This window comes from Camarhynchus parvulus, chromosome 1 (genome assembly GCF_901933205.1).
Source record: "Camarhynchus parvulus chromosome 1, STF_HiC, whole genome shotgun sequence".
NCBI lineage: Eukaryota > Metazoa > Chordata > Aves > Passeriformes > Thraupidae > Camarhynchus > Camarhynchus parvulus.
Genome location: NC_044571.1, coordinates 13,574,890 through 13,599,251, shown reverse-complemented (window position 1 = coordinate 13,599,251; position 24,362 = coordinate 13,574,890). Strand labels below are relative to the sequence as shown.

Here is a 24,362-nt window from a genome sequence, read left to right as displayed (position 1 = left end):
CTAGCAGCTCCTCTGATAATTGCAGTGTCTTGAAGTTAATTTGTGAACATGAAAACATGAAAGTTACTTCTACCTCAGTGCTTAGTTCAGGCAGTGTGTCAAGAAGTTAAATGTCAGGAATAAGATGATCTAGAGAAGATAGCTATGAGTCTTCAAGTCACAAAAATAACCTGGAAACACTGGATGCTTAGAACTGGTGAAGAGAAATACTGCATCACACTAAAGAACAAGCAACCTTGTAATTCCATTCATTGAGTCCAAAAGTGTGCAAGAGTTCAAAAAAGATTGGATAATTAGTCCTCTTCTGTACATACAACTAAAATAGAAAAATTTATTGAACTCTCTAAGCCAAACTTGAGAGTCAATGCCAGGATTTAAGCAAATTTTTGTTCACTGGGAGCTGAGAAGGAAGCTTCTCCTGGGGAAAAGGGCTTCAGATGCTTTGCTGAGCTGTGCCTGATACTGGACTTTCTGGGAAGGAAATGTAGATGGATTACACATGAAGTCTGCACGTTAGGGTGACAGTCACTGTCTAACTAGGTTTGGGTTTTGATTTTGTGTTTGGGGTGTTTTTTCTTTATTATTTTTTCAACAGAAGAGAGCAGCTGGGTAAGATCTGTGGGAGTTGTGCTTCCAACTCTGCTCCTTTTTTGCTGATGCCTCGTGTTGAACTCTTCCTGGAGGATGAAATGTCTCTTGGCACATTTGTTGCCATCTGCTGTTTGTCTCTGTTGATAAGGCTTAGTTAGCACTTTTCCTAGGAAAGTGCATGACATAGTTTCAAAAACTGCTCCATTTACCTGTTGCTGTGGGACTAGGCACATGTTTTCCCGCCTGGTACATATCATTACAGTTTCAGATGACTAACATGAAAAATGATAATTGAAGCTACAAGCCTATTACGTAGTAAGCTTTAATTAGTTAAACTGCTTCGTATTAGTTTACCGTTGGTGCTAATGCTCTTGAAATTAATCGGCACTAAAGGGGGTTCAAAGTTTATATGCAATCATTGCTGTTATAATGTGCTGTATTACGAGGTAACGTGGCTTATTAGGTGATTTTGTTCTCAATTATTGCTGCAAGTCAACAAGGACAGAGTAATTATCTCACAAACAATAGCCTTGCTCCCAAGACAGATGCGACCAGACCCTTCCCGTGGAGTTCTGCAGAGTTCTAGCAAATAGGCAGGGGAAGGAGATCTGCATATGTCACCCAGCAGCAGATGGGGAAGATATTTAGAAAGTAGGATAGCACACTTTCAGATCTTCTGTTATGCTAATAAAGTTTTTGTGTGAGAACACAGCAATGTCAGTCTATCAATGACATCAACCCCTGGCATGTGCAGGCCATCAAAGCAAACACAGAATGCCTTTGTATGCATAGCTGGACAGTGTAAGCCAGTTGCTACTGGAGTGAAGGTCATCCCTCATTTTCCTAGAATAGATTGAATACCTAGCATACACATTGATTAAAGTTTTCTTTTGAACACAGGTTGTGGTTTTGTTAAAATGGAAAATTGAAAGTAATGGGAATTTCTAGACCCCATAGGAATTTCACTTTTAAGTTGTTAATGCACTGTGTGCCACTGGTGTAGTATAATATGGCTTATATCAGCCTACAAGCATCTCATAGAAGAAATAATAAATTGAGTGGATTAATATTACCGAGTAAGTATAACACATTATTAATTAATAACTATTTAATTCCTAAGCACAAATTTAAAATGGTAGAGTTCATATCAGAAACTAATTACAAATGCAGATGACTTTCCTGAGTGGAAAAAGGAAAAATTACAATGGTGGAACTGTGGAATGGTGTGACTGAGCAGTGCAAATGTGCATCTCTTGTTGGTTACTCTCAAAAATGCCTTCAGGAGAAGGTTCATTGAATCTTCAGATTTTAAGTGTCTCTGTCTGAGTTCTGATACTATTCTAGGCCTCTCTTTACAGCCAGCATGTAAATCTTTATTTAGGGCCATCTTTCAGCAACTGCACACAGCAGGTCAGGTATTTATTCCATCCCAGGAAACTGCTGTTTCCAGAAATAAAAAAGGGTAACCACTACATCTCCCTAATTTTCTCTGTCACTTATTTACTTAGAGATTGAGAAGTTTTGCAGGAGCATATTTGTGAATGGACATGCCTTGTGTGGATTTTAAAGATGTCACGGTGTTTCAAGTGGTGAAGGTGGATAATTACTTTGAATGGTAGGCTGCTGGAAATATCTGTGGAATTTTACAGTGGATGATTCTTTGTAGCTGCAGTGATTTTGCCCTCTCTGAGCAGTATCAGTTTATGAGTCAGAATCTTGAGTATGTGGAGATATTATAATGACTTTAAACACTGATGCACCACATAGGATCAGCTTTGTAGGAATAATCCTGGAGATAGGAATTCATTTTGGATATTTTAAGCTAAGGTGTTAAACCTACTTTTTATGATTTTTTGTTGTTGTTATTGTTCCTTTCTTTAGTATTTACAATTATGACATTTAATTATCTCTTTTAGGAGGTTGTAGATCCCGATCCCCAGAATAAAAAAGACAAAGTGCAGAAAAAACAATCCTTGTGACTTTCATAAAATTCTTACTCTTCAGGCAAGGGGTTGCAAGTGTGGAAGTACAGGGCATTGCAGCTTCATGTATGTGCAACCTGTGAAGATACAGAGAAACCTAAGTGGCTGTTTTGTTTGTTTCACTTTTTTTCTGTAAGGAAGGAAAAAGAAGAATACTTTGTTAAATCATTGCACTGTAGATGTGATGATTTTAAAGGTATCTGTTAAGTGTGCCTATTTGATAACACAGAGGGCTCCTCAGGAGTAGATTCATTTTGATATTTTAGCCTTGAAACCAAGTTTCCGTGTTTGAATCTACTAAAACTGTTGGTGTCATGTGTCTAATAACCCTGAATCTGCTTGAATAATGACAAAGCCTCCTACTTAGTCTGTCTACCTCAAGGGAATAACCAAGCAGCCATCATGACAATATTGCTCTGAGCCAACAAAATACATTTTCCCCAGGAGTTTGCTTTGAAGCATGGATTATTTTAAGGCAGTAGTGAGAAGTGCCCTGAAATGAGGCTCAATGAGGAACAAGTATCTATCTCAAATTGTCTGTCATGGCCAGTGAAGTTGAATAAAAACAGACCAAAAACCAAGATAACCCAACTTGACCCTATTTAAAAGATAGCAAGATATCCATCCTTATGAATAGGATTATGTGATGTATGTTTTAGGGGGCTGGACTGGATTTCTTAGTAGATCATTCTGCCATGCAGCAGTCTACAGGCTGCTTCAGTTTTGCTCCATAAAGTCTTGAAAAAGTTGTGGTTTTTGGGCTTCCTGCTGCGACAGAGACCATTGCTAGTTACAGGAACCAAGAACCAAAATGTTGCAGATGTCTGATGTCCCAAACATATGTGAATCAATTTGGAATCTCTAATGCATCTCTTCATTCTCTTTCCTCCTCACTGTGGTACAAATTCTCTTGTATAATATATAACTGTATAATCAGTTTCTTGTGTTTGTTGGTGCAGATTCAGAGTTGGCAGCATAAATGAGCCATGTTTCAGTTCTTAGCTTCATGGTGGAGGAATTGCATGGAGCTGGTGGTGGATATCCCATAATTTGTGTTAAATCAAGGTCCCATGCTTTGCTTCTAAAAATTATGCTGTCGCTCAACCTGAAGTTACAAGCTTGAAGTAGACTATTATTTAGCTAAATTTTATGGCCCATGTGTGATTGAGGAAGATCAGTAAGGAATCACTGCAGTCTTCTGCCACACTGAAATATTGAAATTTATGTGACACTTTTTGGATAAAATTTTAATGAAATGGATACCTTTCATAAAGGCAACTCTATGCAGTTATAACAAGTCGTGTGTGCTTGGCAAGAGAGGAACTGTGTATTACTCATTTGGCATAGCATAAAAATATTTGTACTTAAAAATTAGTATTCAGCAATTAATTTGGATCTTTTATTATTTGCCTTGTTTATTGCAGGGGGGGTTCTTTGTTTATGTACTAAATGTTTATGAAAAATTTCAGGTAGTTCCTACCCATGTGTGCATGATCTGATATCTTGAGTTTGTTTTGCTGTAGTGTACATCTGTGTAAAGCATTTGCAAGGAAAAAGTGATGTTTCCCTTGTCTTAGTTCAGTCTTGAAGTGTTTACTGTTTATTTTATTGTTATAACTCTGATCATCAGTTTGTCTCTTTCCTCAGATCGTACCTGTGCTTAGGAGGGATCGAATTACCTGTGCTGTAATTCACCTCTGAATATGCTAATAAATTTTGTGTGCTTTTATGTTTTCTGGTTTCTGGATAGTACGTGGTACCATGAATTTTTATGGGACTAAATAAATTTTTTAAATAGAAAAGTTCCTGTTGTAGTAACCAGAAGTATCTTTAAATGAGTAATTCCTGCAGCTTTTAGTGTTTTAATGCTTACCGCAAGTTGCCAGTTTTTAAGGCTTTTGAGTGAAATAGGAGGTTGGGACAAGAAGGGAGGTTGGACTGCAACCTGTTTAGATGAACTGTCTGGTACTAGCTGGGGAACATTTTTGAAATACACATTGGAGACTTGAGGGCTTTTGCTATTGGAATGGTCCAAGGTTTTTTGGATATGACCTTGTGAAGAAGGTGAATTACAAGGGGACCCTGTGACCCTGGTGGCTGAAGGCTGTGCCGTGACGGAAGACTGTGCTGTCCCAATGCAGCTATTCTGGGTAGAGTTGGTGGTCAGAGACATTTCCTCATGTGCAACAAAGCATTGTTAATCCCAGTGCCTGAGCCCACAAGAGGGTCCCAGGTAGTTAGAAACTAAGAGTGGGTGGATTATACCAGGTCTGAGTGCCTGAGCACAGCTCAGAAAAAAAAAAAAACCAAAACAAAGGGCCTTCTTGCCCCAAATGTCACATAGTTAATATTTAGAAAAGAAGTAGTTCTAATTATATTTGTTTTCCTCTTTCCTCTTCCCTGGTTTTCTTTTACATTAACATACCAAGAAGTAACTCTTGAAGTGGTGCATTGACTTGTATGTATAAGCATATTGTTATAAGGTAATGTAGTCATGCCCCTGTAGTATATGGGATTCTGGATGCTGTATGACACTTGGGGTTGGATGATAAATGATCTTGAAGATCCCTTCCAACCCAAGCCATTCTGTGACTCTTTAGGGTGGGATTTTTTTTGGTGGAGGAAAGAACTTTGGAGCAGGGCCTACATGCTTTTACCTGTATAAAAACATTGGAGGTGCATTGTACAACTGGATTTTGCCTCTTGCTGACTTGCCTTCCTTGTAAATTCTGGTTCTTAATGTCTCCCTCTCTCTTCTTCCCTCCTCTCCAAAGTGTTTCCACTGCCAAAACATCCATGTTTTATGTCTTCTATCACTTTGCAAATTTGCCATAACCACTGCTCTTATTTCTAAGGCTTTCAAGTTGAATGCCATGTTGGTTATAGATGAAGGTGGGAGCCTGGAGTTATGTTACCAAAGCTGTTGAGTAAAAGTCAACTCTCCCGCCTGTTTGACCTATAGTGAGGTGTTTGGGGTAAGTGAGGAGGGGATGCAGGAGGGGGGAACAGGCTCCTGCTGAACACCAGGATGGTGCAGGTGCCAGCCAGCAGCATCCACCTGACTGTTCCAAACTGTCTTCTCAGAGTACAAAAACGGGGATTGCTGCCCAGATTCTGGCTTGTGTTCTGGCTTGACCAAATGGAAGGGCCTATTTCTGTGGGGGGAGTAAGCACCTGCTTTTCCCTGGAGGGAGAAAGGGGAGGGATGTTGTTCTGGATCTGTCAGGACACTGTGGCCATGTGTAGTGGTCGCCATGTTCTGTGCTAGTGCTCCATTTATTCTTTCCTGCACTGCTCTTTCAGCCCACCTGAGCAGTTTGCTGGCAGCTCCCCAATGCACACACTGCTTGTGGTTTGCTGCTGTGGGAGCTGAGGTGATTTGCACCATTACATGGAAGATGAAGTAGTGTCTTCCTTCAGTGTATTTCTCTGTAGGCAGTTTTTTGTTACATCCCCAAGTACTTTCACCATCCATCTGTGTGTAGACGTTTGAGCTGTCTGTTACCACTTACCCTGTTGCTTTGGAGGTGTGATTTCCTGGCTTTCTCCCTGCTCTACTCTAGACAGGCTGGAGTGTCCTTGAACCTGCCCTCCCCTTTCTGAAACGAAGAATGAGAAGCCTTTGGGCAGCTTAAGTGTTGGCCATGTCGCAGCTGACAGGAAACTGATCTGGTGCTCGGCCCCGCTGCAGCCGGGGCTGCCAGTGGCATGTGCTGGGCTCTGCAAGCCCTGCCAGGGCCAGGGGGTCGTGCTCAGGGCCCCCTGTGCCCCCTGCAAGGTGCAGCCAGGCTGTAGATGTGGTCAGAAGTCGCCGTCCGCCCCAAAACATTGCGGCTGTTTGCCACAGCTGCCTGTCCTGTCAAAACAGTGACTGGTCTCGGGGTTAAAGGTTGGTGAAAACTGTTGCTAACTTGAGATGATTGATGTTGGAAAACTTGTTAGGGAGCAGGGGCAATTAATTTGATCACTTGTACTGGATTCTCTTATGGGTTTTGAAGGACTTTGCTGAGCTTCTTTCATCTGCTCCTTTTTAATTGAAGGAGGAATGTGTTTTTCTAGTGGACTGCTTCCAAGAGGAAAGACAAGGTAAATTCATAAGCAGTGCTTGAATTTACTTGTGTGATTATCCAGAGGCTGGCAGGGATGTTCCTGTTTTGCTTAGAGAGGGAAAGGTCAGACACCCTGGAGAAACTTTCATATGAAATATTTAAGTGACATAGTTGGGATCTCATTGACCACGCTCTGCCACAGGAGGTGTTCTCTGTAGTTGGGGAGGTAACAGGGGAGTGTTAAAAGGGTATTCTGGTAACATTACTTTGGCTTATTCAATTGCTGATGACAAGACAATATGTTTCCACTTTGGTCCGTGCTGCTAAAGTGTAATATAATTATTTGTATTAGACACCAGCCACCTGTTAATATCGTTCTTTTAAAGGTCATTGTGTGGTGCCTTGCTGTCTGAATTTAACGGCCCTGTATCAGGTTTGTTGGCCACTCTTTTGTGTGACACAGGACAAGTGTTTGTGGGGAAAGAATGTGAACCTGATATCCTGATGGCCAAGGGAGAGGAGAGGACCAGGGACAGGCTCTGCTGCTGCTATTGTCGTGCCACCAGGCCAGGGCTGGAAAACAGGCGGCTTCCTTGTGAGGTGCTTTCATCTAACACAGTCCTTGTTTGGAACAAAATCAACTTGCAGTAATTTCCCAAGAGAAGCAGACTGATATCCATAAACCCAGGCTTTTTGGTACCCTGGATGTGGAGGGGACACTGCATTCCTAACCTGGGCTTTAAAGGAGAAGAGGGGTGCTGCTCCAGTGGCTGTCCGTTCTCCTAATGCCATGTAAGGAAAGTGAGATGATGATAATGTAACTGTGCTTGGTGACAATAGGTAGATGCTTGATAAATTATGTTAAAACATATGGTCTTGGCAGTTAACCTTAATCCTGGTGTTGGATTCTTCTATTAATGTGTGTACAGTGACCTGAAAATGCAAAGCACTGTATCATTGAGAAATGTTGACCTTGTTAACTGAAAATTTTTAATTAATTTTGCTGAAAAAAAGGGTGGTATGCATTTAACTTGAACTTTCACTCTTCCCAGCTGACCTAGTATTAGCTTTTGAGAGAGGTGGGGTACAGGTAGGACTTGCAAATGAACTTACTCTGTGCTTGTATCCTGTTCATGAAGCAGATGCAAGTGACTGCTGCTGTAGGGGCTCAGCTGAGTGACTTTGTTTTCAAATTTCCAGAAAATGAAAGCTTCAGCTGCCAAAAGAACAAAACAAAGCACCTGGTTTACCACATGGTGTAGGACATTCCAGCACTTGTGAAGAGGGAGGGTTGGCTTTAAGCCATCTATATTCCAGTGTCATTAGTAACTGCTGCTAACTGTTGGATTGAATTACTGGCTGAGAAAGAGCAAGGGCTTTTAGAGTCTTCTCTGCAATTGAAAATAGTCACATGAAAAACTCCCATTACTGACAATTTTATAAGGAATAAGGATCTCACTCTATCAGTTGCATATTTATTGGCTCAAACCATTTGAGGCTCATTATGCGCATGTAGATAACTCGTTGTGGTTGTTTGAAAAGGTTCATTAGGGTCTTCAAGAATTCTGGCTTTATAAAAATCTAATTCATTATTTCTGCAGTGAAAGAGTTAATGAAGGATCACTTGTGGCTTTTAATTTTCAGCTAATTAAAAAGAACGTCTGTTTTTGCCTTGACACTTGTCGTTAAAAGTGCCAAATATAGGATTTTTTTTTGTGTGTGAGTTGAAGGGTGAGGAGGAGGGGGAAAAGTTACATGTAAATCATTTAGCCATTAACCTAATGTGGTGGATTTATAAATCCTATTACTATAAGCCCTTTTCATTTCCACTGAGGCCTGACGTGTGCTTGATCCTGCTAATGTAAAATTCATTCTGTCTAAGTGATTACTGAAGTAAGACATTTTAGTCAGTTTTAATCAGATTGTGTGATACTTGCTTGAACACCAACGTTACGTAAGATATGGACAGAGTTTGGCCATGTCTTAATTAGCCTTACAAATCAGACTAGGAATCAATCAGTGAGCCAAGTCTATGAACCTTTTGACACCTAATGCTTTCTGTGGGGGGAAAAACCATCTATGCTGAGGGCTGAAAATACAGGGCTTGGAAGCAAGATTAAGATTGTAATTTGGTGTTCTTGCTTTATGGTGTGCTTGGCAGTCCCTCGCAGTGTGCAAGTCCTTTGCAGTGCAGCCCTCACTGGTGTTTCAGAGTTGAGGCCAGTGGGGTGCTTCCCGCAACCCATCATAAATTCCTGTCCCCACAGCAGGAGCAGCAATTGGAGTATTTTTCTGAAGCTGCTTCTGCACCAAGGTACATCTCTTATTTTGGTGGGGGGTGGGGTGAGGGACAGCTTATCTTAAAATGTAACCTCCTCCATCCAGGTGTTCACTGGGAACTAGTGACTTGGGTTGGTGGGACATCTGTGTTTCTTGGAATTGACTGGCCCTGTTTTCCCTATAGAGAAGCATTAGTATGGAAGATCTGCCTCATAAGCCCTTCAAATATTGGTCACTGTTGAGATCAGAGGTGGTTTTTCTGAAATGTCATCCTTTGATATGACAAGTAGAGTTTGCTGTTTTTCCTGGATCATTGCTTTTTCACTAGGCTGCCATGAAACTCAAACTGATTTTCAGTCATGTTAGTTGACCCAGTTTTTGAAGACTCTTTACTAGCCAATATTTTTTCTCTTCTAATCATGTAGAATTTCTGTATTGGTGACAACTTTTTTGGCATTTTCTTCTAATATATGGACCATTTTCTATTATTACCAAGATACTTGGAAAACTTGCCATGTCCTTGAAGGATCCTGTAGAAGTATTTGGTCTTTTTTCCCCCCACCCTCCTCTTTTGCTTATTGTGTCTTCTGCAGCAAAGTGTAAAGCCTTAGGAGAAAAAGGTGCTTGAAGTATATGGAAATTAAAATGTTTAGTACCAGAGACAGCTGATGTTCTCCCAAAGTAGGCGACATCTTTTGGAGAAGTCCCAGCTGCATATGGTGTTGTGTCATTGCTGAGAATTTTGTAACCTGGTGAAAGACAGGTCCATTGTAAATCACCAGCTTAGCCTGGAGATTTTGCTTTGCCATTGTTGAAGAATTACCTGCACAATGATTTTGCCTTAAAGCTTGAAAATTCAGCCACCAGCAGTGTTGGCAAACCGTTTTCAGAATCACTCTAAAATCTGTGATGCAGACTTTGTAAGATGTTTTTATTTCTCAGCTTCCAGGGAATTTAAATATCTTTTCTCCTCTATCTAACCTGTTAAATTACCTCTCTCTGTTAGGGTGAGCGTACCTCATTTAGTCAGATGTTACTTAGTTGATGATAGGACTGCAAGCACATGTGGAAGAAAGTGGGGAACGTGTTTTCTGCTTGATCTGAATGCCTCTTTGTCTTCTGTTTTCTCTTTCCTACGGTTACTGTTGGTCTGCCAGGTGTGCCTTTTTGAATGAAAATGAGAAACTTCTTTAGTGTAGATCTCTTACTGTGGTTGGGATGAGGCTCTTTTGAAAAGCTTTGAAATTAGATGTTAATTACCTTTCTCTTCTACTGGATAATCTTCTGTACTTTAACCAAATAAGGATAATCTTCTATACTTTAATCAAATAAATATTCAAATACTTTGAATTTGCCATATTTCAGCTTTTTGACAGTTTCTTATGTGATGGATTGTAGGAGAGCAAGTGCTCATGATAAGGCAGAACTTAAACAGAAAAAAAATCATAGCAGTTCAGGTGAATGGGACAGTTGATACATCATAGTTAAATGGAATTAGTCAGAACAACTACGCAATGGTGGCCAGGAGGAGAACTGTCAAGGTTCATGTCAGCCTTTTAAGATGGTAGATGCAATATCATAAGGTTATAAGCCTGAGAAGGATGCAGTGAAGTCCATTCTAGATCAGATTTTAGGGTAAGATTTTCATTAATCTCGGTTAAATTGTGGTTGGTTCTTGACTTTGTATATTAAATATCTTCCTATAATTGTATGTGTACATATGGTCAAAATAAATATCCAGGTTTGTAAACATAAGGTACTCCTGGGGTACTGTGTCTCAGAAATGAACATGACCTGCAGAAGAGAACAGGCACCTCTTATCAGCCATGTTTCATTTGTATTTCCTGGGAAAATGCTTTAAGGTCTCTTGTTTCACAGCTTATCAAGACCTACCAAAATTAGCATTACCGATTTCAGAAAGCAGCAATATCTCTACAGTGTCTTGAAGGTTGGTGGGCAGGTGTATTTTGTTGTTTTTTTTTAATCCAACAGAGTTATTGTATTTTTTAATATGTAAAAAGTTCAATATTCCTGATTTTTTTCTCCCTTTTTTTAATAGACACTATTCTTCAGCCCTCCCAAGGGAATATCTGTGGGCTTTTTTCATGGCATCTATGTAATTTTAATAATAGATTCTTTGTGTGTGTGTGTGTTTGGTTGGTTTGGTTTCTTTTGTTGACTGAGGCCCATGGGAAGATCCATCTGAACATCAGGAAATGCTTTTTTTATGGTGAGGGTGACTGAGACCTGTTGCAGCTCTCCCAGGGAATGTGTGGAGTCTCCATCACTGGAGATACTCAAAGGTGTCTGGACATGGCCCTGGACAATCCAGCTCTAGGTGGCCCTGCCCAAGCTGGGGAGCTGGACCAGATGACCCCTAGGGGTCCCTTCCAACTTCAGCCAGCCTGTGGTTTTGTGATTAAATATTTTCTTTTTTTTTCAAATCAGGCCTTAAAATACCAGCAAATTCTTACAGAGATTTTTATTCCTACAGCATATCCTTCTATTTCCTTCTGTTTTGGGGATTGGTTTGTTTGTTTGTTTGTTTGTTTGTTATTTTAGGTACCTGTAGTTATCTAAGGGCATTAAAAAGGAGCTTAGCAACATTTGTATCTGTAATAGCAGCGGATGAAATCAGGCTGCTGTCCACCAGTGCTTGTGGTTGGATTATTATGTTGGCACTAAAACTCAGGGCCCTGCAGGTCTCATTTCAGATCTAATTCTAATGAGGATATTGAATGACTGGTGTGACAATAATGTTAATCAGTGCTGGTGCCTTCTACTTTAACTGAAAAGTGAGAGCAAGAGAGAGCTTTGAAAGAAGCTTTCCTTGGCATATGAGTGAAAGCTGAGTTTTTTATTAACAATTCAAACTCCTGTAATAAGTAGTAGGAAAGCTTATTAGCTATGTTTTTAGATTAAACAAAACCTTTAGGTTGTGATGTTCTTTCTTTTAACAGAATTTGTGGGATGACGAATTTAAATGAAAATTTCTAAAGTTGAAGATTGATTGAGTTGAAGTATGTAGCACGAAATCAATCCTGTCAAATTGTAGGGAAATAAGTGAGACATTTATAAACATTGTTAATGTTTTAGAAATCTAGTTTTGTGCAAATGTATTTTGAATTCTTTACAAATGAGATAACAGTAGGTCTAAATGACAAATTAAAGATTTAAAAAATAATCAGCATGCCTCTCTTGTAGTAATGGATTTATGGAGGTAGCATGCTTAACTTGCATTTGTAATTAAGGTTTTTCCATCATTAGAATAGAAATATATTCCTGTTGAGCAGTATCTTTTTATGTGATTTATGTGGATTGAATGAGTGGCAAAACTCCACTACTTTAATCTGTTATGTGGCTAAAAGTCAGTATTTGGATTGGATTCCTAGAGGGTCATGCTGAAAGGTTAAATACATTTGTCTGTTTTCTTGGTCTTCAAATTTCCATATTCTTTACAAGTAACAAACAAATCGATGTCCTGTGGGATTGTACAATGACAGCTTAGCAACTTGGCTTCATTAGTAATGAAGCCATACTGCTGTTCATTTCAAATCTCTAAATACTGAAATGGGTGGGCTGTACGTGGAGTGCTTAACAACAGACTAATGCAGAAAAGAAACTTCTGAAATTATAATTTCTTTGCACAAGTTCATAGTCCTGAAGAATGTAACTGTATGCATTGATAAGCCACTAACCTCGTTCCATTTTTAAAAACAGCACAAGTGTCCTGGGCTATGAGACAGACTGCAAAAGGTATTAAAAGTGCCCTATACTGTAATTTAATTGACCAAGTGACCACTAGCTGCTGAAATCTTAAAGGCTTATAATAAGGTGGTCCCTTTCAGGAGTTTGCTTTTACATGAAGCTCATCTTTTCTCAATTGGAGTACTCCCAAAGTGGTCATGGAACATATTTCTGTTTCTGCAGGAGCTCTCTGACATCAAATATGGTTCCATCCTTAGCTCTTAGGTGATTATGATAGATGTGTTGTGGTGAATGTCTGTGGATAGGCAATAGGTTCCAATGACATGGACCCTTTTATTCCTGTGCATCCTTACAGGAAAAATCTGGAAGGTGAACTCACCCTACAGTTCCTATTCCTGACGTAGAGTTGCAAGCCTTATTTAACAAGCAATTTAGGATTGTTAACTAGTAATTTTCTTTTGTAGTTAGTTTAAAAATGGTTAAAAAGCTTAAATGAGCCTTTAAAAAATGTTATTTCTACATTATACGTCTTACAATTGTTTGGTTGGTTAGTAAATGCTTACTTTTTTCTAGGAGAGTCTTTTGTATCCTGAGGAGCTCTGTCTTGGGCTTTGGTTGGTTGTTGGTTTCCTTGTCAGACATATCTAGGGAATTTGGGAAGCTCATTTTTAAGAGGTAATCTAAAAAGGCTGTATCTGACTCTGACAGACTGTCAGGAGCTCTTTCCGTCTGTATCCAATCCAGTTGCATCAAGTGCTATAAAGAAGTTGCACGGAACAAATCAGAACTGAGACTTCATGCTGTTAACCATGCATGTTCCTCATCGTATTTTCAAATCTTTGGAGCAATCACTAGGTCCTGCCTTAAGCAGAAGATGTTAAGCACGCCATGTAGAGCTGGAACTGTTTCACAGAGTCACAGAATATGTTGAGTTGGAAGGGACCCATTGGGATCATTGAGTCCCACTCCTGGCCCTGTGCAGGACACCCCAGAAGTCACACCATGTGCCTGAGAGCATTGTCCAGACACTTCTTGAGCTCTGTCAGGCTGGTGCTCTGATCACGTCCCTGAGCAGCCCAACTACCCTCTGGGTGAAAAACATTTTCCTGATATCCAACCTAAACCCCTCTGACTCAGCTTCAGGCCATTCCCTTCACTGGTCACAGAGCAGAGATCAGTGCCTGCCCCTCCGCTTCCCCTGACAAAGAAGTTGTCACTGCAGTGAGGTCTCCCCTCGGTCTCCTCCAGGCTGAACAGACCAAGGGACCTCAGTGTCTCCTCATAAGGTTTTTTGTCTCTAGCACCACCTAAAAAGGCTTTTACTATACTGCTAAAAGAGATGAGAAATCTGCATGCAGAGCTGTGTCTGAAGGCTTGGAGGAAGTATCCCAACCAGGCATGGGTTTATGGGACTGAAGATGCAGATGCAGTCTAAGACAGAGTTGCAGGGAGTGGTGTTCCAGGCTGGCAGCAGAGAGGAGGAAAGTCCATAGACATTTGTAAAATAGCCTGTATAAGTAACATAATGTGGAAACATATCATAATATTTTTTATGATTACTCTAAGGGTAAATGAAAAATTAAACCAGAGCTGGGTTCTTAAAAGTACATTTGTGTACTCTCTAGGCATTCATATACACTTATCTCTCATCTTTTGCAGTAGCTTTCGTGGAAGCTTGAACATCCAAGTATAGTTGGGAAGCTGTATGTACAGGAACTTCTTGCTTAGTCATTGAGGCTCATAATCTGTCAGATCTGAAGCAGCTTATTTTGAAGTCTGCCAGAATGGTCCTTTTCTTCAGAGCAGAGAGATGACCTAGAAAGTGCCAGACCTTTGTCTGTAACACTGCTGGAGGCACTCCCTTACTCACATGGATGTGCTTGAAGAGGCCGCCTCCCCTTGCTTTTGGTTACATGGTCCTTCCTGCTCACGTATCCCACCCTGTGCTTGCCAGCATGGACATGCGCTCCTGCCCCTCTCAGTGCTGCCTCAAGGCTCTCCTGCCAGCCTGGGAAGCCTGTTGGCACAGATAAATTTGCCCCATTTAGGCAAATGGATCCTTCCTTGCCCAAGGAATTCTTGGTGCTGACACCAGCTGCAGCCACGGGGGATGAATAAGTATTGTTTAACTTTATAAAAACACCTGTCGTGTTGTCTAAATATATCTAATTTAATGAAACAAAATTATATGCTTTATGAAAATCCTGCATGACATTTAAGAAATTAGGTAAGAGAACTTTCTTTGGAGGCTAATTAAAGGCTAAAATACTTTTCTGAATTTGCATAAATGTTGCTTTGATAGACAATCACTTAGTCAAAATGAAAGAACAGTTTTAAAGCAGTTCAAACCACTTATAAAGATTTTTTGATGGACACAACATCCACAAACAATCTATTCATTACCAAGGCTACCCTGTCCTTTCCTATAAAATGTCAGGATCATTTTCAGTGGATATTACCTGTACCTAGTCAGAGATTGCCTTGTTCTCTTTAGTGTAGCTATTGCAAAATGCCCTTGGTTTTTGAAGAAGAAGGCTATATTCGTCACTAGGCCTTTTTCTTTAAAGAATACTCATCAGGTAGTGCAAGTGTGTTCTGCATCTGTTTTTCTCTTTAGCACTTGCTTGTCTTCTCCCAGGCCTTCCTTTTTCTCCAAGCACACAAGTTGTGGTTATTACTTAAAAGATGCTGACCAGGAGAACCTTAGAAAAGTTTTAATTCTAGTTTTTTGCTTTTTATTAAAAAAACCACCCCAGAAACAAATGCGAGGAAGATTTGATTCTCAGGGAGTTTGCTGTCATCTCAGGTAGTGCACTGAGTTTATCTACTGCTTAAAAATGTTTAGTCCTTGGAGTATTAGTTTTATTTCTTTTTCAGCTTTATAGTCATACATGATGTTTTTGAAAAAACATCTTCTCTACTGATTCTGAGACATACTCCCTGATTTTTCCAGGGCTTCTAGTTATATGGCTGTGAGAGTAACTTCTCTTGGACATGGGACAGTACTTCCATTTCTGTCACTTTGAGATTGAGAGACGTGCTTATATATTTGGAAGATAACTTCTAACACTGTAGTTTTAAACCTGATGTGGAGAATGGTATTGTTATTATTCCCTACTCTGGAATAGATTTTGCTGTTATTCAGATGACAATTTCTGTGCTCTGGTTTTAAACCTTGACTGGATTTTAACTTGTCTGACTAAAAAGGAGACCTTCGTTTATTAGTAATTAATTTCAATTATTTATTGTTCTTGTAATTTTATTTTTTCTAGTGAAAGACTGATTATATTTTGCTGAATGTGTTAAGCCTTTTCAGTTTGGGAAACAAAACAATGTAAAGCTTTCCTGTCTAAATGTTTGTTCATTCCACTGAAACAAATGCTATTGTTTTATCCAAGGAGAGTGCATAAGCATTTAAATATTGAATAACTTAACACATGTTTTGGTATTATTAGGAAATAGTAAATGATGCTTGTCATATTCTTTCTTAATTAGGAGAGGTTTTACTTGTGGTTTGTGATACAGTTACCTTTGATACAGTTGCAGTCATCTTACTCAGCAAAGCTACCTTTGCATCTTATAGTTCAAATACAAAATGTGTGTCAAGGACAAATTTATTTAATGCTTTGGAATAAAAAGAGAATCATAAAAGTCAATGAGCCAAGATTTGTACCACATTCTTCAAGGGATTTTAAATGCTGTTGAGCTTGTTTCTTCATTGAGTGAAACTGGGATCCTTGCTCCTTCATTTTAGGTGTTCAGTTTTGAATGAGTTGGAAAGAAAATAACAGCATGGGTGGGTTGAGCCCTGGTGCTTCTCTAGGAACTGTCCCTGTGTTTGGTTTCTCTGGAGGGGTAGGAGATGCCTGGCCTGTACCAACATTTTTCACAGCTAGTTATCACATGGACATTGTATTCCTGCTGCTTCTGGGAACACAGAACACTTCTGGGAAGTGTGTCAGAGCCAGGTCAGTTACCTTCGATGCACTCAAGTGTTCAGCTTTATTGTTGAGCACTCCATTTCTCTGTTTTGAGATTGTAAAATCATTTCCAACATGGAAGTTTTTGTGTCTATGTGGTTTCTTTTTTGTTGTTGTTTTGTTGTTGCTTGCTTGGTTTTTTGATTTGTTTTTGTTTGTGGGGGTTTTTTTTTCATTTTGTTCAGTGCTTTTAAGGGTATGTTTCACAGTTCTTTCTTTCATCCTAATACCAAAATAACACTTTCCAAAATAGGCAAAATTTGTTTTAGTATAGCATGGTTTGTAACATACTGTATAGAAAAATCAGTAGTTTCACAATTTAATAAGAAAACAATTCTGGTTCTCCCATTCTCTTCAGTGAAGCTCACCACAAGTACTTGAAATAGAAGTACTGTAGAATTTTAAGGATATAAGTGTTTCTGGCACCAAGGGAACATTGTCTTCAAATTCTAATTTGATTCTCATCATCATCTGTGCTTTATTGTAACCTTTGCATTTCTTGTCAAAATGTGACAAAGATACACATAATTTTTTTTGTACTCAGCACATTTCTGTTGCTGCCTTTTTTGTGTCTTCTGTTGTTTGTGAAGGAAAAGATTCCACCTTTTCTTGGCATGCAAACATGTGTCACTGGATCTTTGTGTACAGTGCTTCAGCCCTTGGAACCATTCTCCCTGAGGTTTTGGTGCTCCATCCAGTACTGCTGTTATATACAGAAGCTGTGAAAGTTGTGTTACTGTCTGTCAGCTTTGATGGGTAGAGTATGAACAGGCAATTTCAGCATTTCTGAAGAAAAACAAAACCAAAACAACACAGAAGGAAAAACTTTGGCAGTTTGGGTGTATTTCTCCTGCTGTTAATGTTTCATAGGAGTGTACATTTTGGAGAAGTGTAACTTTGGATGTATTGTCCAATTACAGCAAATACTCAGTAAAAGCTCTTTGAAACAAACTTATTAACTACTTGAATCTGATCACTCAGTCTTTTCTAAATCAAGTCCATTGTTTGATAAAAAGACTGAATTGCTATTATTCATTCTCTGTGGCAAATAAGGCCTCCATCTTTCTTTCACTTAGGGCATATGTGCCTTTTTGTCCAGCACTAGAAACCTTTTCTGGAAATCCTCCTTTGTAAAATCTTTTTACAGCATCCTGTGACAGTGGTTTATCAATGCTGGTCTACTTAAGACAAAATCCTGGCAAAGTTAACGAATAGGCTACAAAAATACAGAGGTTCAGAAATATTTAGAGTAGTGAGTGGTGTTACTGGAACACAGTTTTTCCATCTCATTTATTCCTCTGTCCCATGGGAAGGAATAGCTAATAAGAATTAGTAAAGCAGGTGAGAGAATTATTTTCTTACTACATAATTGCAAAAGTAAATAAATGATGTGGAAAAATATATCAGGTCTACTCTGGATAAGTGCAGATGGTTTTCAAAAATGCAGTTTTTTACAGGGCCTTAAGGCTTCTTGTTTTTCTCCTCATGCAGAGTGAATGCACAAGGAGTGGTGAGGGTAGGGTTTGTTTGTTTGTTTGGGGTTTTCTGGTGTATGCTTCTCTGGTACAATGTTTTTATAATGACTGTGCTCATTCTTTTCAGTTGGATCTTAAGTCTTCCCTTCTGTTCCTTCATGTCTATGACCCCAGGATTCTGCAGAAAATCTGTGTTTACAGGAGAAATCTTTGCACCAGCATATTAGTTTTGTATGCTCTCATTGGTTTTTAACTCTTGTATCTTAGTTTGTGTCCACAGAAACATCCTCTCAGCAGAAGGTACTCCTCAGAGGTTTTTAAATAAGGGATCTTCAAAAATACTTGATGTAATAAATAATAGTAAAGCTGTTCTTTTTATATTTATATTTTTTAACCATTCCCTGTCTTAAATCACAACCTCATTTAATTAAGTAATTAATGAGATGGGGTAGGATTAGAACAGGGAGTTTTGCAGTTTGATGAGGGCTTGTCTGCAATTATGATCATTAAGTTTATATTGATTTGCAGCGCATGGGTGAGAGAATGTGTGTTGCTAGTCTTGCTTTTACAAGAAAAAAAGTTAAAAGAGTTTCACAGATGTTCACTGTTCTGAGAAGTTCACAGGTTTTAGAAGTATATGTTTGCTGGGGGGAGGGGGCATGGCTGTACAGATGGGGTGCCAGGCAATTAATTCTTCCTACTTTGAACAGGAGACAATCCAGCTCTCATAAGCAGTGCACTATTATTTGCAAAAGGAAACTACCCGATACCATTTTTCCTATTCTCTTCCTTCTTTCTTCTGTCTTCCCACCTCCCTTCCTCTGCTGTGCATTTCTGAGAAACTGCTCAGGATTGATATGATAGCAGAGCTGTCATTCTTTCTAACAAAAAAAAAAAAAGTCACTTTTAATCTAGGTATTTTAATAGAGTCCCATTAAGGATGTATTGCTGACTGAAATATTGGCATGAAGGGCTCTCACTGAGCTGAGCCCAGGAATTAAGAAGTCAGGAAATGGGCTGCTGCATTGCTAAAGAACCTTGTGTGACACAGTATCTCCTGATTGGGGGGATCATTACTGCTATTATGACTCGACTTGCGTAGGAATTTTAAATTTCATCTGAATGTCAGTAATAACCCTCTTAGCAAATTATCCTGAATAAAATCACGAAGGCATTTTATATAATAGGTGTTGAATTACTGGATAGATTTGCTAATTAAATACTCTTTGTTCTGCTGCAGTTGACATTACAGGGTAAGATCTTGAACAATTATTCTCAACAGCTGTACTTTGTTAAGGGAAAAATTAACTACAAAGTTTATTTTTTTTCTACACTTGAAATTGGCAGATTTTTGAAATGTGCTTGAAAAAATTCCATCATCCAGTTGGTAATGAGAGGATAAATATGCAGGTGTTGCTGTGAAATCAGATAACTACTGACTGCCTTATTAATGAATTTAGCAATACTTTATAACCTTCTGTTTTGTAGCTGTTGGCACTTCCAAGTGATCTCCTGTCAGAACGGGTGGCACTAGCATATGCCAGTCACTTGATGAAGCCAACTTGTCTGTGACCCTCTTGCTGTGATTACCTACACCCACTGCTGTCCTCAGGGACAATTGAGAAATGGTTTTTGCACAGCCAGACAATATTTTTAGTAGGGGGTATTCCTTTTTAAAAAAGAAAAAAAAAGTTATCTTTCTCATTATTAATGGAATTATTTCAGAGAGTGAAGTAGAAAATGCCAGAGATTATCAGGGGAAAATTGATAGGCTTTCCTTTCAGTATAAACTCTTCATTTCAGTGTAATTTTTCAATTTTGTTTCAGGGACTCCTGTTTGCTTTTGGAGTACTAAGGGAGAGGTAGAACCTTCCTCTGTAGGAGTTAGCTAATACATAAGAGGAAGGGTTGTGGGGTGGTGAATATGTTGGAATTTTGACTACTTTAAATGAAATTTGATATCATGTACCAGTGATATGTCTTTAGAATAATTTCAAAACTCCATAGAAAGGTGGTGGGGTCGAATATCTGAATCACTCACTAGGAGATGAATAGGAGTGGAATACCCTCTTTTTGAGCTTCCAATTAAAATGGAATTGTGTATGTCTGATCCCAGTGACAGGTACAGCCTAGCAGGAATTTGCAGTTAAGGCTCACCATTTTCCTGTTCTATAAAGAAGACTGAGGACAGCTGAGCTTTCTGCACTTTTGGACTTCAGCAAAGTTCAGGCATCACATTGTTTAAGTGCCTGGTTAGCAGCACCAGTGAATGGTCTTTAAATCAACTGGATGTTTTGAACTTGACCCAGAGAGTGTAAATCCATAGATATCCATATGTGCTTGGGGAATAACCCTGATAAGGACATGTGTTGTGAGTTCAGCTGTGTCAAAGTTACATCACAGTTTGGAACTGAACCTGTCTTCAAGTGCCTTGAGGGGAATACAGCTTTCAGTGCATAATTGCAGACAAAAAAAAGTCATTCTTGCACTGTGGTTATGTAAAGGTTCTGAAATACTGAAGAAACTTGCCATTGGTGTTAAAGGAATGACAGTGTTGCCATCCTCTTTGTGTGCTGTTGTGTAGAGGTGGAGATTTCACCTGTTTCAGAATTCCTTGCTGTGATAGCATAGTCAGCATCACAACAGTAAAGACTCTTGGCTTCATTTTGGACTCCTTGGCCTTATGAAAGTAATGAGATTTCCCTGAACATGATCTTATTCCCACTGAGCATGGACAGCTCTTGTCTGGTTGTCTCTTTTCTTTCCTCATCCCTGTTGATTTCTACTGCTCAGCTCCCTGCCATAGGCTTCTTGACTACAAGTCTAAATTCTGCCTTTTGGCAAATATGGCCAAGGAGTATTGCAATTTAATATGTGAAAAATAGTGAAGGTGAGACTTGGTTACTAAATTTGATGTAAGCTGTTCATACTGTGTTGCCTGACTATATTTTGAGTTCCAGATTGTTTGGGGTTCACCTAACAGACTCTGATCTATCATTGCTGTAACATGTGGTTCAGATTAATCCTCAAGAAAATTTAAAATATAAATATATATGACTGGCAGGATTGGCTGAAGAAAAACTGAGGTTTCTGCTGAGTGGCAGTGGAAAGGACTGAAACCAAGGAAGTGGAATCTGGAGCTGTGTGCCAGAGCACCAGGATGTTGATAAGAAGGAAATGGGGGGTACAGTGGAACTGTGGCCAAGTGACTGAAGGAATGGACCAGATGCTGGTTCTCATGCAGCTATGCAGAATTCACCAAGCTCTTCCTGCTGCTCCAACTACTTTTTTTTTTTAATTAATCTCATTTGATTGTCCCTTTTCTGTGCTACAGCTGTACCTGTGGCTTCAGATGAGGTGCTCTCCCCACCCTCCACTGTGCTGAGCACTGTTAGAGATGGAAGCAGCAGCCTACCCACATGAGGTCTCTTTAGCTGTTTCTAAGGTTCAGAGAGGTGCTGTTCAGAGCATTTGGAGAATTGGAATGCATTCTTGGGTGAGGAACAAGCCTGGTTACGCCCCTTGACTCAAGATCTGTGTCCTGTCTTTATCCCAGCTCCTTGTCCCAGTTCTGGTTTCCATAAGGAGTTTGCTTTTTGATGACCCATTTTGAGATCATTACAAGGGTAATCAACCTTTTGACTAAGTCTTCTTAAGTGAGCACCATCCAGGCTGGACTGAATCAGACAGGATGTTTTTTGGAAAAAAATCAATGACATCAAGAAATAAGATGATGGATATGAAGGCAACAACTGACCTAAATTACTGAAAGAGACTTAATTCTGGCACTTGCTGATTAAGTTGTATTTAAGCCATTTGATTCAGTGTTCTTTTTTCCTAAGGTAGAATGTGTGCATGCACATGCAATTTTGAGATTTGTTTTAATCTTGTTTTAGGGGAGTTAATAATAGCATTAATACAAGGTCAAACGAGAATTTACTCATGTAATAGGAGTATTGAGGTGACTGTGTGTTGCCAGGAGAGAGGTGGTTTGCTTTGTTTTGAAAGGTGAGAGCATTTGGAGTTAGCAACCTAATGGATATGTTTGCCTGTGTTAGCCTGTAATTATATCATACGCTAATCTTTGATTATTTTTTTTTTATTTCAGATTTTGATGCATACCAAGGAGATGGTGCAGAAGGTAATGCTGAGCATTTTCATTAAACAACAACACTTAAAGAGCACACCTGGTGAAATTTTTTTATTCCAGGAGAACTGTAACCCAAACAGACTTGAAATCACTTCTTAGGATGCCTAGTTTACAAATGTAATCCTTCCTGATAGATTATAGCTTTTTTCTTTTCCTACCACAGATATGATCTGGACCCTGCTTGAAGCCTATGTGGGACTGTTTCAAGCAAATTAGCAACAGTGCTAATTAGAGTTTACTCATAAACCTGTTACACCATGTGTTCTAGTGGTTTATTATGGTTTATTTTTTGGCATCCTTTAAACTCTGTCACGGGGTGATTTTTTGACTCTGTGAGTTTAACATGGACATAGCCATGTTGCAGTTTTTACAGCTGCATTGATTTTCCACCACTGAAAATGTCAGGTCTGAATTTTTTTTTCAAATTAATATTATGCAATTATATGCATCTGCCAATTTTTTTTGTTATTGTCGTGACATTTACTGGTGTTGGTAATTTTTCTTTTTACCTTTTTTCTTGTATGCCTTTCATATGCACCTCAGGCTTTTTTATGTTCCTCAGTTTGTCTAGAATTTGCTCCATTATCCAGAGTATTACACAAGTATGGCTGGTGTTTTAATACAGTCTTCTCCAAGCAGGGCATTTAAATTGTTACAAGAATCAGAAGTGATGACAGGGGCAGAGTGTCAGTCAAAGAAAAGGGGTTCAGTAAATGTTTGTGTCCATCTCTGGCTGTAATTGTTCAGTAGTTCAGCCTGGAAGGAGAAAACTTGTGGGTCATAGTAGCTAGATCCTTCTCCAAAAGGAGCATTCCCTGAAAGATCTGGTGCCCAGGGGAGGACAAACACAGGTGGTTGGATTAGCAGCAGTTAAAAGATGGGAGAGGGAAGATGGAACTATGAAGCCATCTGCATAATCTGAAAGAATGAAGAAGAGCAGCCTAATCTGGGCAGTGCTGTGGTATTCTCAGGTGCTGTCATCCACAGATTTGTTTGAAATTGAGAATCTAAGTATTTTTTCTCTTTTTTTTTTTTGCTCAGTGGTATTGTGATAGCTGCAGATGGGATGGGATACCTGACTGTGATCATACCTTTCAAACACTTTGGCTGACTGCCTTGTCTGAATTTGCCCAGCAGTCTTGTGGAAGTGATTTCCTTGTGTCTTAGCAGTCCAAAGTTATTTCTGATCAGAGTTTCTGCTGTTTCTCAAGATCAGATTTGTTCACTAACTTATTTTTCTAGTATTCATTTAGTAAAATGTTACCTATTTATATTATGTACACAACTGGACAGTGGTCTTTTAACGTGTCAGTGGCTGAAGTTTCTTTATTCTCTTCAAATTCAAATAGGTTTTAATGAAATGTACAGACCTGTCAGTAAAAATTTATTTTGTTTTCTTGCTAGTATACTTTTTAGTGTTTAAGGGATAGTATATAGATAATGATATTTTTGAACCTTGAAAGTTATGTAGGACTTGTAGAAGATGGAGTGGCTCTTTTTTGTTTTTCAAAGCTTTTTTTTTTTTTTGTTTAGATGAACCTTGAAGTGATTTATGGAGACACAGATTCCATTATGATAAACACTAATAGCACCAGTTTGGATGAGGTCTTCAAGCTGGGGAATAAGGTAAGGAACTTTTTCTTCTTGAAGATTTCCTACATAGGTCTGTGTTGTTACTCTGAGTGGTATTAAGATGATATTAAGAGAGGATTCTGTGGCACAAGCAGAGAATATGTCATAAGAAAGAACTTCACAATGTGTGGAACCTATGAAGTAGTAAAAACTCAGCTATACCTGCTCTTTTTCAGGTGTAGCTATTCTGTGCATTTTTAAAAATGATTAAATGAACCATTTCATTGCTTAACAAGCTTTATTTACGAATCCTAAGGTAGCAGGAGAGTATCTCAATATTTGGTGAACCAAAGTACAAGGTACAATTTCTCCTCCAAGTTACCTTCCATTACAACATGAACAGTTCTGAATTTTTCAGGAGGGATGTTTCTCAGTTTAGTTTTGTTTAATTATGTAATTTGTATGACACTCAATATGTTATCAGATTTCCAGTGGTAAGTTCAAATATCAATTTTCATGGTATACCAGATACAGAAGAGATCTAATTAATTAGGGCTGGCAATTGATGATGTGGA

At 39.0% G+C, this 24,362-nt stretch overlaps 1 protein-coding gene across 1 annotated transcript in view; it reads left to right on the top strand.

The window, feature by feature from the left end:
- POLA1 (DNA polymerase alpha 1, catalytic subunit) overlaps positions 1-24,362 on the top strand; it is a 183,980-nt gene that overhangs the window by 43,565 nt on the left and 116,053 nt on the right. Inside the window, exons 27-28 of the mRNA XM_030961744.1 lie at positions 22,174-22,206; positions 23,749-23,841. Of these exons, the coding sequence (XP_030817604.1) occupies positions 22,174-22,206; positions 23,749-23,841 (126 nt within the window). The remainder of the gene's footprint in view (positions 1-22,173; positions 22,207-23,748; positions 23,842-24,362) is intronic.